At 49.5% G+C, this 18,880-nt stretch overlaps 1 protein-coding gene across 1 annotated transcript in view; it reads left to right on the plus strand.

Annotated features, from left to right (window-relative positions):
* Positions 1–1,091: 1,091 nt before the first annotated feature.
* LOC104687538 (hydrocephalus-inducing protein-like) overlaps positions 1,092–18,880 on the plus strand; it is a gene marked incomplete at its 3' end in the record, with an annotated part of 59,153 nt that continues 41,364 nt past the window's right edge. Inside the window, 9 exon segments of the mRNA XM_039554487.1 lie at positions 1,092–1,128; positions 4,312–4,513; positions 6,422–6,452; positions 8,170–8,451; positions 10,222–10,356; positions 12,776–13,062; positions 14,943–15,010; positions 17,173–17,405; positions 18,210–18,310. Coding sequence (XP_039410421.1) covers positions 1,092–1,128; positions 4,312–4,513; positions 6,422–6,452; positions 8,170–8,451; positions 10,222–10,356; positions 12,776–13,062; positions 14,943–15,010; positions 17,173–17,405; positions 18,210–18,310 — 1,376 coding nt within the window.

Genomic DNA, 18,880 nt, shown 5'->3' on the forward strand with positions numbered 1-18,880 from the left:
TCAGCCACCCCTTGGGGGTGATTGGCTGGAAATCCTAAACATCCATTGTCAAAATATTTTTCTACTGTACCATAAACAAAGCTTTTGCAAGGTCACAGATGTTCATGGTTTACAAACTCTGTGAATATCTTCTCTGAGAGAGAAAAGTATCCCACGACTTAGAAAATTGCAAGAAAAATTCTTGCCAAAAGCATTTTTGTATCCACAATTCCCCCTTTTTGTTTTTTAAGATAACAACTCTACTATTAATCCTAAATAGAAATTTACATCAGTTATTAATTCTAAATACATCCTTAAGGCTTTAACTATCTGACTCCGTAACAAGAAATTTAAAGTTCAGTCTCTGCTTGTGGAAGGACCATCTGCCTGATGGTTGACATCCTGGTCATCATCAGAAGAGTCATTAGGCTGATGATCTACATTCTGGTCACCATTTGGATGGTTGGCGTTCTGGCCATCATTTGGAGGTTGCCTGTTCTGCCTCTGGTGCCGTAGGGCAGGGTGAACACATTTTGCAGGTAGCCACCATACCCCAGTATCTGTAGAAACACACGCATACCCACAACCCCAAACGATAAGCTCACGCGGGCCTTCCCACTGGTTAGTGAGTAAATTTCGTACCCAGACTTTTGCCCGGGGCAGCGGTGTCTTGCCTGCACACTGCAATGAGAGAGTATGATTCAGAATAACAGGATTATTTGAATTTTGTGGTACTGTAAGGTGATTAATTGCATACAAAGCTTTTTCTAGTCGGCTCTGTGGGGTTTCTCCATGCATTCCCCTGCGGGTTCTGTGTTCGCCGGTGGCAATGGCGCTTCCAGGTTCGGAGCCGCGTCTCCCGCGGGTGGCACGGGCGGTGCGGGCGGCGCGGGCCCAGCGCACCCCACACGGCGGGGTGCCTCTGGCATCTGCAGCAGGTGCTTTTGCAAGCTGAGCAGTTCCGATAGCTGTCGTGATATATGCAGCAGTTCCGTCAACAAAGGCAAACGATGTAATAGAAGGTCAACTGCTTGGGTCCGTGACTGCGCAGAACAGTCTGGCACTACGGAGGGCGATGGGCCGCACCCGGGCATTCTCGGTGCAGCAGACGCATGCGCAACATTGCCCGGGGCTACACGGGTCAAGAAGGTACATCCAGGCATTTTCAGCACAGCAGACGCATGCGCAGACGGGCTAGAAGCCACCATGGGGGTCCAAGAGGCTAGACCGCTGACCCGCAGCCCCGGATAAGCCGTGGCCGCTGCTGAGCCAAATGGCAAGGCGGGCTGCACGCCCTCTTGCTGCCCCGACACCCCCACCAGTTCATCTGTCGGTGCGGGGTCCTTGGGGGGCGCGGAGCCTGTGACTGCGCAGTGGTGACCCGGTGCAGGCTCCGGGGCAGGCCTCCGCCCGTGGACCCACAGGGGTTTTTTCAGATCCATCACCACGCGCCCCTGGAGCCCGGTCAGTGGGGTCCACTTCGGATATCTCTCCTTCACTCGCCACCAAGACAGGCAAGCCAGCTCTGCTGCCACAGTTAAGGTCTGTCAGCAGAATAAACATTGAACGCCAAGTTTGGAATAATTCCAACACTGCCAGGTCCCCAAACTGTGAGGGATTGGTTACGTGAAAAGGGACATATAGATTCGGGATATACAGATTCTTTGCAGCTTACTGATCTGAGAAGCTGGCTACGTGAGAACGGGCACATAGGCCCTTGCAGCTAGCTGAGCAAGGTCTCATAAGACAATGCACCACACATCCTGTGTTACAACTGAAGTTACAGAATATTACATGTATCTTGCTCAGTAACTGAACCACCATTGAGTCTTACTGCTGAACTATGGGTTTATTTGCAGAGCCAGCAAGGTTAGGTTTTGGCAGCAAAACAATGGACATCTGTGGTTAGAAGGCCAGGGAAAAAGGCAGAACTGCTGACCACGAAAGGGGGTCTAAGGAGGGGTTTAGAATCAGCTTAATCGACGTGAACCACTTAGAATGCGCCGTTACGAATATGCATAAAGCTTATTATTGTTAGTATATAAGGAGTTCTGGTACAATCAATAAATCGGATTCCTGCTGATCACTCATATTGAGCGTCTGGGTTTCCCCTCTATCGCGACACACGTGCAGTAATCCAGCTCTGGGGCTGGTGGGGTCTTGTCTTTCCTCCCCTCTCTCCAAAGTCTCAGGTCCAGCACATAAACATTTCTGGCCCAAGGCTTCTCCATCAGCCAGTAGTGATGCTCTCACTACTGGTAATGGGAACAGGCCAGGCCCATAATTGCAGCAGTAGGTCCTTAATGAGCAGAACCTGAAGCGCCTTCATCAGCTGTCACTACTGACATGAATAAAGTTCAGCTTGCCAGATGTTCTCCTTATTTTTGTGTGTGATGCATTCATCACCAAACTCCCCAGAACACACTTTTAAGGTGACAGATTGACCACTAGCAAAGCACCCAGGCCAGGAACTTTTATTTCCTCAGTGATGCTCTGCAGGAGCACAAAGCCCAGCAGCTGCTGGGCAGAAGCACATTTCACCTGAGCTGTCCCATCAAAGCATGGAGTCTTGTGTCTATCAGGCAAGAGCTGTTTACCTGGTGACCAATCCTAATTGCTTCTGTTAAATCAAAGTGCACCAACACATTTGCATAATTATTTCCAACACATTGCACAGAGTTTGTCTGGGGGGCCAAGCAAACAGTCACCAGTCTGGATGACAACCCAGAGTCCCAGACTGCATTGCTGGTAAATACACAGAAACCTTCTGTTCTGTTTCCTTGATGTGCTCCTGGTAAGGGTGCTTCATTTAGCTGGGACTGGATCCTTCAGACTGTAAATGGCATCCTCCTTTTGGGTCTTGTTTCCATACCACTGTAGTGCTCTAATGTGCATTTGCACTCTTTCAGAGTTTTGATTGCTCCTTTTCTTAAAACAGCTTTCATTGAAATGCTGATAAAATGTGCCCTTTTTAGGCTAAATCAGGATGATTTCAAGGTAAGATAAACCAAAGAACCACACTGCAAATTCAACAGTAATTATTCCTTGGTCTTCAAGGAGGAGCTCCTTTTCCCTGTCTGATTCCTAGCCTGTAATCTCACGGGGCAGGTAGTGCCCTAACATTTGCATCTCTTGAGATGAGGTTTATAGGCAGCAGGAAAAGAGAAATTCCTGAGGCAGTCAGTGTCAAGTTGTGCATGCAGATAGTTCTTAACCCTCTCTGTGCTTTTCACAAACCATTCTCTGATGGGATTGCTGACGGTCAGACCCTTGATTCTCCACTACTGTGTGGCTATATCTGGGTGAAGTTTTATTTTATTCCTGGGCAGTGCTGTGTGTGAGGTGTCCATCAGACTCTCTCCAATGCAATGTATTTCTTGCACACTTCTGTCCTGTATGCTGCTTCTCCATTGTCTTATCACGGACGCTTTTTCTCTGGTGCCCTCTACACATGTGTGTAATTTCTGTCTCATAACATTTTCAGGCCCTCGAGTTCCTGTTTGATAACAAATCAAGACAAATTTTTCCTCATCCCCATTCCCCAGGCCACTCACGTTGTCGCAAACCTCTCCCATCTATCTCCCATTTGATTTCCAGACTGAGAATCCCATTCAGTCTTCATATAGAAGCTGCTCTCTACTTACTAATCTTTCCTTTGTCCCTTTTTTATTTAATTTGAAATGCTCCAGCTTGGTTTTTGAGATGAGAACAATATCAAATATTTCAAGACTGATGTGGCTGTGCATTTGGACAGAGAGATGATGATGATTTTCATGGTGTTCATTTTGTAGTTGTTTGTCATATTGCAGGGCACTGGGTTGTGTTTCCTCACTTGTGTCCCCTCCTGCTGTGGGCTGTCACTTCACTTGTTCCTCTGGGCCTTCCTTTTCTGCCCACATGCCCCCAGGCATATTTTCTTGTCAGCAACAAGGGATCAGGAGAGACAGGAGTCTCGCAGGATGCCCAGGGGAGACCCTGGGCAAGCCAGGACTGAACAGGGCTCCTCAGCATCACCTGAAGGACTTCGATGCAGAATTCCCAGTGATCGGCGTGGGTCACCTGAGCACATCTGACAAATTTCACTGTAAATACTGTCACCTTGGGGCCAAATCTCTACAAACACACTCAGAAATAAGGCGTTTAAGGAGGTGCCCAGGACATCCTCACTCTGTACACACAGAGCTGTCAGGATGTGCTAAATGTACTGATCCATAGAACTGCTCATTCAGCTAAAAGCTGTGACACTTTCTTCTGTCACCTGTGGTTTGCTCTGTTCCTTGTGCTTCCATCAGTGCCTGAGCTGAGCAAAGACTCCTCTTTGCTTTGTTCCAGATGAAACTATCCAGACAAAGCTTCATGGAGAAGCTATAGATCTCAACGTTGGGTTGAGCACATACTCCGTGGAGCTTGAGAAGACTTACATCACCGTGTTGTGCCACACAACCATGGTCACCGAAAACAGGAGTGACACCACAGCCCACTTCCAGTGGAGGACTTATCCTAATGAGGAAGAAGAGAATCAAAAGAAGATGAGGTGGGTTTGAAAGATGCATTTTACTGAAATACGTGGCCCAAGACTAAAACTAACGTATGGCCTTAGGGGGTTGTTGGTGCTTTTGAATGGTTTAGGTCAAGTAAACCATCTCTGAAATTAGGGTGTGTGTCCCTGGGCTTCAGGAGCTCAGCACTTTGCATTCCAGTTCCATTTATACTCCAGCCAAGGATGGCGTTTTGGGGAGGAAAGGTTGATCGCAATGACTGGATTTCCTCAAGTTCTAATTGGGCTTTTGGGCCTCTAATTTTCTTCCTACGTGACCTGGCAACATCCTTAAACATTTCCTGAGTTGCCTGCCCCTCTTTCCAAAGGTCATACACCCTCTTTTTTTCCCTTAGTTCCTTCAAAAGCTCCTTGCCCATCCGGGCTGGTTGTCTTCCCCATCAGCTCGTCTTTCAGCACATTGGGACAGCCTGTTCCTGTGCCTTCAAGACTTCTTTCTTGAAGTATGCCCATCCTTCCTGGACCCCTTTGTTTTTAAAGGCTGTTTCCCAAGGTACTCTCTAAATCAGTCTCTTGAACAGGCCGAAGTCTGCCCTCCAGAAGTCCAGAGTGGAAGTTTTGTTGATGCGTCTCCTTGTTTCACCGAATATTGAGAACTCTATTATTTCACAGTCACTGTACCCCAGATGGCCTCTGACCACATCTCCCACCAGCCCTTCTCTGTTTATGAACAGCAGGTCCAGCAGAGCTCCACCCCTCGTAGGCTCACTCACCAGCTGTGATAATAAGCTCTCCTCCACATACTCTAAGAACCTCCTAGATTGCCTCTTCTCCGCTGTGCTAAGTTCCCAGCAGATGTCTGTCAGGTTAAAGTCAACTACAAGAACAAGTGCTGGCGATCTTGAAACATCCTTCAGCTGCTTGTAGAATAACACATCCACCTCCTGGTCCTGGTTGAGTGGTCTGTAACAGACCCCCCCACCCCGGGATCTCAGCCTTGTTGGCCTTCCCCTGATTCTCACCCACAGACACTCAACTTTATCATCATTAATCTCAAGTTCCATGGCGTCAAGAGCCTCCCTAATATACAGAGCCACCCTTCCACCTCTTCTCCCTCTCCCATCTCTTCTGAAGAGCTTGTAGCTATCCATTGCAGCACTCCAGTCATGCAAGTCGTCCCACCATGCTTCCATGATGGCGACTACATCATAGCTTTTCTGCTCTACCATGACTTCCAGCTCCTCCTGTTTGTTACATGTGTCACTAATGGGTGCATTAGTGTACGTGCACTTCAGCTGGGCTGCTGACTTCACCCCTAACTCTGGCTTACCGCCCTTAGGCTCCTCTCTGGAGAGTGTGGTTTCATCCCCTTTCCCTTCAAATCTAGTTCAAAGCCCTCTCAATCAGACCTGCCAGCTCAGGGGCTCTAGCAGGCCAGGTGCTGTAAAAGTTGCCTCCTGATCAAAAAACCCAAAATTTCACTGATGGTACCAGTCCTTAAACCACCTATTGATGATGTGGGTTTTCTTGTTCCTTTCATCATTCATCCCTGCTCCTGAAAGAACTGAGAACACCACCTGTGCTCCTGCCCCATAGACCAGTTGACTCAGAGCCTTGAAGTTCTTTTTAATTACCCTGGTGCCTTTCCTGTCAGCCTCATCACTGCCAGCCTGGACAACCAACAGAGTAATAATCAGAGAGCTGATTTAGTTCATTTAGTTATTAGGGAATCTTCTGGTGATATCCACTACCTGTATCCCAGGGAGGCAGCAGACTTCCCTGTGGCATGGATCCAGTCAACATACAGGGCCCTCAGCTCCCCTTAGAATGGAGTCACCTACTGCAACTACTCTTCTTCGTAACACTTGAGATTGTGATTTGTCTGACAGACACTCCAGACAGAATTTTTTCTTTAGTGTCATCTGCCTGACCCTCTGGATCCAGCGCCTCGTACCTCTTCTGTCAGGGCACCTGGGTAGGTGATGGGGGTCAGGATGGAATTTTATTACCTCCCCAGGAGGGACCCATTTCCATTCCCCACCATCTCCTAGGTCTTCTCCTTCTGCCTGGTGGCAGGAAGGGCAGGGTTCCTCTGACTGCTGCTGAGCTTCTCTCAGGGTTGGAAGGGTGTAACTCCACCAGCCTTTTTCCCTTTCCCTCTCCCTAATACTCCCTCAGCTTTTCCACTTCTTCCTTAAGCTCTGCCACCGGACAGAGCAGATCATCCACCTGCTCACACCACACACAGGTGTCTTGTGTGCTGTCCTCTGGCACTAACGCCAGGCTCAGACCCTCCCTGCAGCCAGGGGCCTGCACAGCTGCATCCTTCCTGGGGGTTCCGTTTGGGTTACTCTTGCTGGCAGCAGCAGCAATGGCTTTTGATAATTTGTAAGCCATTCCTGGGGGGGGGAAATGCAAGCTCCTCAGAACCAGCAAAAAGACACGAGCCACTGCCAGGAGGGGGGGTGGCTGCACCCTTTCTGTTCAGCCTGCTTGCGCGAATGGCCACACAAAAACTGACAAGCTGCGTGCCAAAACCGCCGTGCCAAAACTGCCGTAGCAAGCCCCTGTTTGCTGCGGTCTGGGTCACTCCCACTCCCCAGAGCCATTTTAAATTGCCTGCCAAGGACCAGGCGATCGACCCTCGCCAGCTTGAATGGATGGCAAGAGGGTCCTTCAGTGCCCTGGGCTTCTTGGTTTTCTGCTGTTCTCTATCTACTTACACAGTATCTGACTTCCATGCAAGCTCTGTGTGTTAAAAGAAAACCCCCTGACATTCTCTGGCTACTTCCCTGGACTGTTTATTTCCATTTTTTCCCACTTGCCTGCCTCAGCCTGGACCCCAAGTGATCCACTTTCCCCTCAGAAGCAACTAGGTTTCCCCACAGTTAACTTCAGCCTGGTTTTGGTTTTGTGGGTTTTTCTCCAATTACATTTGTTTTCATGCCAGTTTGTGTCCTAGACTTTGACCAGGACATTTTGTTCTTCCTTACTTCCAGTCTTAGCTCCAAGGCTACTGTCGTGCTGTGAGATCTCAGAGCAGAGAGGACATTTTTATGAGAGGAGACAGTGCAGGATCCTTTCCCTCTCAGCACATTCTATGACCATGCACTGGGATGGGACCCAAAAAGCCCTGGATCATGAAAAAGTCTCTCCAGGAGTTTGCTGTCTCCCTCCTGCACAACAAAAGTCCCTTCCCTTCTCAGGGCCTCTGTTTTCATGCATATAAAACCTTGAATGTCACTGAAGGGATGCAATGTCTGAATTCATCAATTGCCTTTGGAAGTGCTCTGGGATGCTCTCATGGAAGGCAGAATAGGGAACAGAGCAGGTTGAAAATGAAAGAAACAAAGAGTGATGCTGGTGACCTGTAGCTGCAACCCAGCTTCATCTCCTCTTCCCAGGGAAGTCCTGCAATGGATGCTCCTTGATCTTGATCTGCCTCCCCTGAGTAGCTCAGTGGTAGGAAAAGCCACTTGGGGTGGCTGGTGGATTCCCCTCAGCTGTGGCAGAGGTTTTGAGCCAGGAGGTTCTCTTGAGGGCTGCTGGCTTTCGAAACCTCTCCTGAGCTTGTAAGTGTGGAGTAAAACTGCGTGCTGTGCCAGTGAACAACAAGTGATCCTCTGATCCATTTGGGACCCCGTGGGTCGGGGTCAGCCCCTTGCTGAGGAGCTGCTGCTGCTACTCCCCAGGTGCTTTGCTCTCCTGCACTTACACTGATCTCTGCAAATATGTGGCTTATTAAACGATCTGCTGGGTTCATCTCTCCCTGCGGCTGCAGGCTGTATCATTTGCTTAGTCCGGAGAAAGGGGTCTGGCTGGAAAATTTACTGGAGGAGAAAAAAGTAATGGAGGAGCGGGGCACTTGTGAAGATCACACTGCCATGCTGAGCGACGTGGTCGATGAGGAGATGGCCAAGGTGCAACAAGACCCCATACTGTTCTCCGAGGACATTTTTTTCATTGAGCCACTGGTGAGTAATAGCTGAGAACCTCATCTCCTCTTCCTCTTCCTCCTCCCTCCCCCCTTCCCATCACCTCCCCCCCCATGTGGTCACTCAGCAGATCCTCAGCTGGCTTGATGTGCTGACAGGGAAGACATCCAGTTTCTGGTGAGGCTAGAGAGCTCGCTCCTAAAAGCATTTCTGCCCTGCGGGCTCAAGGCAGGGGTGGGAGCCTGACAAAGCCAAGGCCTGTCCTTGCCGTGTCCACAGGGACCAGTTATTGTAGGTAGGGGCTACTCCGTGGTGTGTGGGGTTTAGCAGGGGTGCTGGAGCACTGCCAGTTCACATGTTGACCTGAAGCATGCAATGGTTCACTGGGAAAAGGAGGCCAAATTCAGCGCAAGGTTAATCATAGAAATGCCAATCCCTTTGTGTAACCACGACTTGCACTATTTCTGAGTCTCCCTTCCAGTGTCATCTGCGAGCCTGGACACAAGGCTGGCAGGTTTAAATGGGCTTTTTGGGTTCTGTTGCACACAGGGACAGAAAACCTTTTCCTTTTCTGTTTATGCAAACAAAGTCCCACCTCCTGCCATCAGCCAGAGCCCTGATTCTGAGTACTGGCATAGTGAGAGATGATGAATGCCTAATGTCTGCACAGTGCAAAATCCCTTCTCATCTTGGAGTAAACCCTAGAATAATCCCAACCACCTCTGCTTTCTTTCAAAACAGGTTAAACTAATATTTTTATTTCCAAGGAAGGTGTTAGGATCAGAGTTAGGAAAAGTTGGCTTTCACAAAGTTGTTGGTTAATTGTTGAAATAAAAATTGGTAATTAGGGGATAAAGAAAGTTGTTAATGAGTTGGTTGAGGGTTTCTACAGTTGAGCAGTTGTGCATTGATCAGGTTTTAATTGTTGTAATTTATTCAAGGTTAAAAGTCATTAGTTACTGTGTTAATTATATTTATTGTTAATAAAAATCATTATAGGGATTGTGGTACAAAATGGGGAACAGGAGAATGCTCCAGAACCTCTATGAGGTAACCAAAGAGGGAGGTCCCCCAAACCCATGAGGTAATCAAAAGGGAGGGCTTCAGCCATTATCTACATAAGGGTGGAAAAGAAGGACTTTTACTGGATGTAGCCCGGAGCAGTCAGAAGACCCCAGACAACAGCCAAAGGACAAGGAGCCAACCAAAGGACTCTAGACATGGGAGAGGCAAGCGGGATGCTCTGGCTGGGCGGGGAAAGGGGCGGCCGGGAGGCGGGCACTAGGGGGATAAAATGTGTCACCCGAGGCTGGGAGAGGAGCCTCTTATTTGCCCTGGCCTGCATCAAGCTTTCAGTGCTGTTCCCTTTGTCCTGTGTGAGGCAACTAGCCACAAGTGGTCTCTTACTGTCTTTTATTTCTTGTTAATAAGTTTATTTTAAAGCTCAATCCTGAGCCCATTTTTAACAAAGGAGATCGTGTTCTCTTCTTGGTTACTCCTGGTGCCCATCTAAGGCCAAGAGCCGCCAGTGCACAATGGCAGTTACACACCACTGTAGCTGACAGCAGCGTGAAATGACCAAGAGCTTGTGTAAGAGCAGTAGGAATATTGTGGAGAGTGGGAGCTCATCGGCTGAGCATTAGGAGCTCCCAGCGATGTGTTGAGCTTGGTTTGGTTTCCTCGGGCTCCTTGTGTTGTTCACTCCTGCCTCAACATTGATGCTCTAAATAAAGGCTTACAGGACTGTGGGTAAAAACAAGAAATGTGATGTTATAATATAAGTGGTTTGCTGTCTCTTTCTTGTTTTAGGAGGGAGAGATCGGGCCAAATTTTTCGGCCAAAATCAAGGTGACCTTTAAACCCCAAGAAGTGCTAGAGTATCGAAGTGTGGCTTACTGCAACATCTCAGGTACAGCTCCTTTCCCCTGCTCCTCTCACCCACAGTGAAGCCATGGTGCAAGCCCGAGCCCGTTGGGCTCCCATGTAACTGCTGGGAAGAGTCTGTGGTCAGCGGGGCAGTGCTGGCACATCCCCACTGTCCCTGCAGCTTCCAGGGAGTCTCCTGTGCAAGGCCAGGGCTCAGAGCACCTGTGTCTGAATTATTGATCCCAGAACAACCCAGGCAGTGCAGGGAGAAGCTTTCATGCCATGGCTTTGCCAGCATTTCCTCAAAGGCCAAAGAGCTACAGAGCAGAAGAGCTTTAGTGAATGAGCACTAAGTCCTTCTAGACCACTGACCTCCAGGATGGGTCCATTTTACATGGATCCATCATCAGGCAGTGGGAGCTGAGTTAGAAATGTGCTCCCCGACCCTGGATCACCTCCCACTGCCCAGACACCACCAGACCAGAGGTGGCTGAGGCCCGCAGAGCCCAGGGTGTTTGTGGAAGGACCACCCTTGGCCAGCACCTGCTTCTCTCCTGTGTGGGAATTGTCACCTTGCAGCTCTCAGTCTGTGGAAATAGAACACAGTGCTGAGTGTCAGAAGTTGAGGGCTTTGGCAACAGAGTCCTGTGCTGCTGGGCCACCTACAACACCCAATTTGCCAGGTAGCAATTGCCAAACCCTTCATGAGCTTTGTGCCTTCACTGGATGGATTTCAAAGCTCCTCTAAGTGCATGGGAAGGAACCCACAGAATCACGTTAAGTATGTTAAGGATGGAATGGACTTTAAAGATCCCCTAGTCCCAAGCCCCCTGCCACGGGCAGGGCCACCTGCCACTAGACCAGGTAGCTCCAAGCCCCATCCAGCCTGGCTTTGAACACTTTCAGGGCTGGAACCTCCACAAAGTCCCTGGGCAGCCTGTTCCAGTGTCTCACCACCCTCACAGTAAAAATTTCTTCCTAGTATCTAACCTAAATTTCCTTTCTTTCAATCTGTACCCATTACTCCTTGTCCTGTCACTACAGGACATCAGAGATGTTTTAAACTCAGCAAACTGGTGGCTAAATTAGAAACCAGCCCAAGGAATGGGTTAGAAATTGGAAGTCAGCCCTAAGGGATATCTCCTGAGGGAAGAAAAGGGTCCATATCTTCTCTTGGAGCATCAGGAGCTGGTTGCATCCAGCTCAGAGTCAGGGACTACCATTGAGGCAGCCTGGAAAATACAGGATAACAGAGAGAATTATTGTACTGAAATGGACATCCTTCCACAGGCTGTGAGACCAGGCTGCCCCTGAAGCTCAGAGGGGAAGGCAAAGGACCCTGGGTTGAAGTCAGCTATCATACACTGAACCTTGGGAACATTTTTGTCAACACACCCCACGCCTATGAGGTGAGCAGCAGGGTCGGGGTGGATCCTGATGGCTCCTGAGGCAGCAGCGAGCCTGGTGGACCTGTGGAATTCCTGGCAACTTGGGCAGTTGTGAGCAGGGAATATTTGATGTACTGCTCAAATCTGGAGGGGTCAGAAAGGCGTGTCTGCTGTTCATGAAACCCCAAGCCCTGCTTTTTGGCAGCCTTCCTTGGCCATCAGCTGGGGAGGCTTCCTGCAAAGCCTTGCCCCATGAAAGCAACACTGGGTCAAAAAGTTGCATGTGCAGAGGCTTTTGTTCCAGTCCCAGGCACAAATCAGCTTTGTGCTCAGGCTGTCCAAAAGCAGCTGGAACAAACTGGCTGCATTTGAGTTCGAGTCCATTGCAAACAGTTTTCAGTCCAGTGTCTCCTGCCTATTCCTGGCAGTCGGAGGAAAGCCATCCACCCTCCTGGCTCAGCACTGGTCAAGGGGGCTTGGGAGTGCTTTTGCTTGCTGAGCAGTCCTTCACCACACTTCAGCCTTGGTGCATCTCTGGCTTTAGAAAAAGTGTTCCTGGAAATAAAGTAAAGGAATTTTCTACCTATTTGCCTCCACCCCAATACTGTCAAGTTTGCAAAACAAAAAAACAAAAAAACAAAGAGAGCAACTTAAATAGGTAGGAAATGAGACACTACATCATGCCAGACACTTTCAAAAGCTTGGCTGTGGAAGGGAAAGGTGGTGATGGTCTATACAGTTTCATGCTGGTGCCTCATTGTTTATCAACGAATTGTTTCCGTGATCTGAGAAAAGGCGAATGAGTAGATGGTCCTGTTGGAGCTGTGCTAACCAGGGCAGCAGCAGCAGCTCTGTGGTGATTCACTATGTAGCTGCAATCACCTCACGTTGCTCCCAGGGCCGGGTCTGAATGAGCCTGGTGATGCTGACCAGAGGTGGACTGCTCTGTGTCCATGGGATAACCCCGGGGTGACTCTGGTTATGTGAAGTTACCACTGCTTTGCATGAAAACCCAAAGGCAGAACTTGTCCTGTTGTATTTTTTTGTCTTCTGTCGTTCAGCAGCACAAAGCATCTTCTGCCCTTTCCAGGTGTTAGTTGCTTCATTAGAAAATAACTCCCAAGAAGGGAAGATTCCACATGTATTTCCATTTCGCTTTCTTGCTGCTGCAGGTGGATCTGATTAACAAGGGCCCTATTGATGCTCCCTTCACCTTCATGCCTCCAACTGCACACGTGGCCAACTGCTTCGAGCTTGCGCCCAGGAAGGACATCGTTGCACCAGGCGAGAGACAGACTATTCAGATCTCCTTCAAAGCCACCCTGTTGGGGATGTTTGATGAAGAATTCCAGTTCAGTGTGGCTGGATCTCCTATGCCTGCAGCGCTGAGAATCAAGTAAGGAGTCTGGGAGCTTGGTGGGCACATCTGTAGCTGACTCTGGGACATCCCCCACTTACCTCATTTTGGGGTGGAGCAGAGAAAAAAGGTGTTTCCTGAGGTCATAATCTCTGCTCTGATCCTGACATTGCCTTAGTGTGAGGATGCCTGCTGCCCTGTGTGGGTACCCAGGAGCTGGAGTGACTCCTCCCTGCAGGGATCTCCCTCTGCCTTGAACCATGGCAGGCAGTGGGATGGATCAGCTTTGGGCAGTAGCTGCTCCGGCATGTCCCACCTGAATAACAGCCAGCAAGGCCTCCAGGGCTTTGGAGATGGGCCAGCCTGGGTGATTGTGCACCAGAAGCAGCATTTTTAAATCCTCTGATAATAATTGGTCCTAATGGGGCAGCAGCAGCCTCACCTCAGCTCTCATGCTCATGCATGGAGACAAGCTGAGCTCCCAACTCCTGGTACCTCCTCTCCACAGCCAGGAAAGGGCTGATGTGGGACAGGGAACTCTGCAGCAGGGACTGTCACAAGAACTTGGCCTTCATCCCATGGGCTGGTGCCATTGCAAGAGATAATCCTTGCCCAGCAAAAGGGAGAAGGGGTGATAATAGGGCAGGCAGAGCTCACTTCTCAGAACCACAGCAGCGTGAGGGCTTGTCCCTGCTAGCCTGAGCCGTGTGCTGGTGGGATAATGTAGTGTAAGCAGGAAAGCTGATGCTGGCTGCTGTGGAGCTTTGGAGCTAGGCTGCTGCTGTTGGAGGGCACTGGGTCAAGGCAGTAAAGAAATGAAAGCAATCTGCAGTCGATTGTACCTTGTATCGATGAGGGGAAATGGATGAAAAAGAACAAGAAGGTTATTACTAAGCGAGAGAAAAGTGGTAAGTAGGTCTGCCCATAGTAGAGAAACAATTCTGCTGGCTTTGTTTTTGGAGGAAAAGTGCTGGGTTTTTATTTTGGAAATCAAGAGGGAACCTTTTAACATCAAATAATTGATTCTCCTCTGTCCCTCCCCCAAACTGGTCATGGGCTGTTATTGCATAAGCAGCTTTCTCCTTGAGCAAGGCGTCTCTTGTTGACATGTGTAGAGCAGAGCCAATGGCAGTCCTGTGAATACAATAGAAGGCACAGTTCACTGGTGCTTGATTTTTAACCAGAAGCCAGAGTGGGCATTGATTGGCATCAACCATTAAATAAACTTGTGAGTGTTGCTTCAAGTGCTGATTTCAATGGATGTTGGTGACTTTTGGAGCCTGTGTCTGCTGAGTTCAAGGGCAGGTGAGGTGGTGTGGTAGATTGAGGACACCCATGTTTGGTTGTTTAAACCATTGCTCTTGGCTGTGTCAGCTGATGCACTGGGGACAAGCTGGTCCTTTCCTCTTAAGATTCATCTGTTCACTGTGTAGGATTGCTGCTGCTCTTTTCAGAAGATGTTTGGGGCTCCCCTGGCTTCATGTCTCAAAACTCTGTCTGTAATTACTGTGTGGGTCCTGAGAAAGCTCCATGGAAACACCAGTTACAGCTAAGAAGTAGCAAATCAGGGAAGCTGTGGCTGGAAAGGCTGGTTACAGAAGTCCATCACATTTCAGATGGGGAAACTGGCACAGAGCCATGTCTGGGTGTGTGTTCAGGGTCCTTCATGGGACCAGCAGCAACTCTGGGGCACTTCCTGCCTGCCCTGTGCCCAAAGCCCCATCAGGGGCTGTTGGCTGCTGACCACTTGGCTTTGGCTGCCTCCTGTCCACGTGGACACTGCTGAGCACATGGTGGTGTGTTGGTTTGAAACCCATGGTGCCCCTGACACCAGGTTTTCTGCCCCTGAGCCACGACAGGCGGACGCTTTGCAATTCCCTTTAACCAAGCCATTGCCTCCTCTGTCCTTGTCATCGCAGGGGGTGCATCGATGGACCGAATTTACACTTGGACGTCAAAGAGATCGACTTTGGTGACATCGCCTTTGGTGAGTGTTCCCTGGGCTTGGACGCAGCGTGAGGGGTCTGTGCATTCCAAAATTGAGCACATAAGAGCATCCATCACTCACGTTCTGCCTCTTCAGGGTGTGAACTCCAGGGCTGCTGGTGCCTCAGGTAGCATTTTGCCATCGTGAGATCAAATAGAACCAAGGAATAGAATGTCAGTATGTTCTGGTGTGTCTCTGTCCTGGTTTAAAAGACAGATGTCTGCCAAGAAAGGCAGGAATCTTCATGGAATGGAAAGATGACCCCCTCCCTCCAAATTATTATACCTTTGAAATTACAGGGCTTCCAGGCAAAGATCTGGGAAAAGGAATAACAGGTCTTTACTAGAATGGATCAGGACAGCACAAACAACAACACAATAACAGAAGATTCCAACCTGCCGAGTACTGTTTCCCTTTGGGTGTGGTTATGATCCCAGGCAGGAGGAGCTGTTGGTTCTGGTAGGGCAGTGATCCTCTCCCAGCTGGCATCAGCAGGGAAGGAAGCAGGAAAATCACTCCTTTTGCAAACTCAGGGGCAGCAGGCGATCTCGGCCCTGCCGAACAGCAGCAGGCAGGAGGGGGGAAGGCAGGCAGGTTCGGTCGTAGTGCCGAGTTGCAGCGTAGCGGAGTCCCAGGGCCGAGCACACAAGCTCCCGCAGCACCACGTGGTCGACCTTCCCGATCCCTGAGAGGAAGGAAGGAAAGGTCCGCTCCCTGCAAAATCTCAGGTCTGAGTTCACAACCGCTCGCGGCATCACGCCACAATTCCTGAAGAACCCCGAACACAAAAGCCCACCCCCACAGCCAAAACCCCCCAAAACCTCTATCCCCCTTCCCAGACCAAGGGAAAAATTTGCTACGAAGCCTGAACCCATAACAATGAAGTTCATGAACTTTTTAAAGAAAATTCATTGCCTTCCTGAGCTGCTTCTTCCCCTCCCTGCATCAGCACTGAGGCACTTGTTAAGCTGCCTTTTGAATAAATGAAACAAGAAGGGCAGCAGGTAGAAACATGGTTCTGTAATAGGAGATTGATCCTATTGCTTAATCCAATTTCATTCCTAAAGTCCCTTCAGCTGAAGGCAGCTGTTGTGTCTTTGCTTCTTTTCAACTGTTGGCTGTTGTCTGCATGTGGTGACCTCAGTCTCGTTTGAGGTTGTGACATCTGTGTTTGTCCTTCTTGTGCCTCTCTGCCTGCGTGCTGGAGTCACTGCTGGAGCCGGCAGTGGTCCCTGTTGATGGGCACGGAGGAGCTCTGGGCTGTGCCTGCTGTTGGTTTTTCCCCCCCACCTGTGTTCAAATGACTCTTGGTGAGAAGCCTGGGGAGAAGTCTCCTCTCCACAGAGCTGGCCAGCCAAGCCAGATGTCCACTGCAGAGCAGGTTGTGGCTGGTGTTTGCGCTCTGCAGGACACCCCCACCATGCGTGGCTGTATCTCTGGCTTTCCAGTATGGAAAGCAAATCTCAGAGCTGAAGTGGGGTAAACCCTTGCAGGCAGCAATCACAGTGAGCAGCACGGGTGTGATGTCCCCATTTGTTGGGTGAGGTGTGATGTGGTTCCTAATTGCGAATCTTGAAGCAAGGCTCAGGTTTGCCTCCAGTGGAGTGGGCCTGAGCTGTCACGTGCTCAGTCTGTTTGGCCCAAACCAAGAGATGCCTTAAGGATCCTGCAGAGAGAAACTGCATTAGGGTGCTTTGCAACACGTTCTGTTTCCTGATTCCATCCTCACTTTCTTTTGCTGTAGCTTCTTCTCAATGACAGCTCATTGCTGATACATCTTGAAAACAGTGGCAGTGTTGGCAGACTTAGCAGGGAATTTTACAGCTTGAATTTTCAGAGGTAAGTGCTCGGTCTGGGTGCACACTCATCAGTGAGAAATAACTGGTGCTGGTTTGGAGCAGGTGAGGGAGCTTCTCCCCATGAGAAAGAGAGAAACTTGTGGTGTTCAGCAGGGCTAAGAGTGGGCATTTTCAAGGCAGCAGTCTGGGATCAGTGTCAAAGGGAACTAAGTGACGATTAATTCCTCATGCAGCTGCTCGGTGAGCTGTAGTTCAGATAACAAAAAGCTAAACTCCAAGCACACTTTCATCCTACCAGGATATTCACACCAGGAGTCATGATGTAATTGGTGCCTAAATGGAATATTTGTGTCCTTTTCCTAGGCCTTCCCTACACCAAGAACTTTCGCCTCACTAACGCCTCCCCGGCATCCCTGACGTTCAAGCTCCGCATGTCGGACGATGGTTCAGGGCCTGTTGTTAGCTGCTATGATCAAATGTGCAACAATACTGACCCATCCTGGAGGAAGGGAATTGATTTCTCTGTGAAGCCAAAGGAGTTTACAATGACTCCCAGCCAAGGGACCATCCTCCCCCAGGGACACCAGGATATTGAGGTATGATAGGAAGAGTGCAGCTGGTGAGGCTGAAGCTTCACTGGAGTGTGGGAGGGCTTTAGCTCTGCCAGCTTTGGGCATCCTGTGCGTGAGAGACCTGCACCCGTGTGAGGCCTCTGTTAGCTGGGGTGCTGGGGATGCTCCTGAAGGAGCTGTTTTGTCTCCAAAATCACAAGCTGAAACCGTGTACCAGATGATCAGTACAGAAGCCATTCTTGTGCTTTTGAGAGAGATTTCTTTGATTGAAAGTGGGCAGAGGAAGGATGAGGACAGGAGGTGGCTGTAAGAGATGTGTCATTGTATAAAGCAGTTTGCTTTTCTTCCTGGTCTCATTTCTCCTCTCCTGGGGAGCAGATGAGTTGTGTTCACTGCAGGGATCTCCAGGGCAGACAGAAAAAACTCTGCAGCCATGAACTGTCCAGCCCCTGCTGGGCCACACTTTGCCCTCCATTTCTTGCTGTAAAGCTGAACTCGTTCTGTTCAAGACAACAGATTTCTTCTGCATTTCTGTCATTGCAATCAGATGAAAAATTGGCCCCTTAATTTGAATGCAGTGGTGCATAGAGCCTTACTCTAATGTTTTAATTTAGCTGACCTATGCCCTTATAGAAGGGTGTGTTTAACAAATCCCGTATTGCCAGAAGGCTTGTGTTACTCCCAGAGACTGTGCTCTCTACACATGGACCAGCAGAAGAATTAAGGCAAAATCCTCCCTTTCCTTACCATGAAACAAGAACTGGAGGACACCACACATGGGCAATGAGCTTTTGTAAGGAAGAATTTACTGCTCTTCTCTTCCACCAGGTGACCCTGTGTTCCAACACCGTGATGGAGTACTACCAGTATATCCTGGTGGACGTGGAGGGTTTTGGCGAGGGAGTGTTGGCACTGACCGTCATGGGCAGGTATCAGCATTTCCCTGGCCTCCCCCAGCACACTGCCGTGCACAGGCTTTGCTGGCTGCAGCTCCCAAGGAGAAGTGTTGCTTAATGACCTTGTGTTCTGCCCAGCTGGATATGAGAACAGCAGTACTTGGAAAGCAGCCTGTGGTGAAAAGCACCCCTGCTTCCACCCCAGCATGACCCTGGGCCTTTTTCTAAAAGGAACAGGAATGATATAATTTATTGGCCTGGTTTTTGGTGCTTGAGGTGGAACAAATTTCCCAAGGGCCTCCTCTCCTTCTTTCCTGCAAGAGGTGGAGTTGTGCTGGGTTGTGAGCACCCTGCAGCATTGGTTTGGGACACAGGGAGCAGCTTGCCGAGAGTCAGGGTCTGGTTCTGTTAATGAGGGCACTTGCCAGTGGGGAAGTGGCTCACAGCGAAGAGTGGTGAGGGCAAGATCTTATGAAGGGAAAACAGCCCTTAATGTGGCAGGTCAGCTCTAGTTTTTCTCCTTCCCTCTGCTTCCCATTTTGAGCTTTAATGTTCTCAGGCTTAACCCAGAAGTTGTTCTTGCTGCAGCCAAATTCCATCCTG

Source organism: Corvus cornix, chromosome 6, assembly GCF_000738735.6.
Source record: "Corvus cornix cornix isolate S_Up_H32 chromosome 6, ASM73873v5, whole genome shotgun sequence".
Classification (NCBI taxonomy): domain Eukaryota; kingdom Metazoa; phylum Chordata; class Aves; order Passeriformes; family Corvidae; genus Corvus; species Corvus cornix.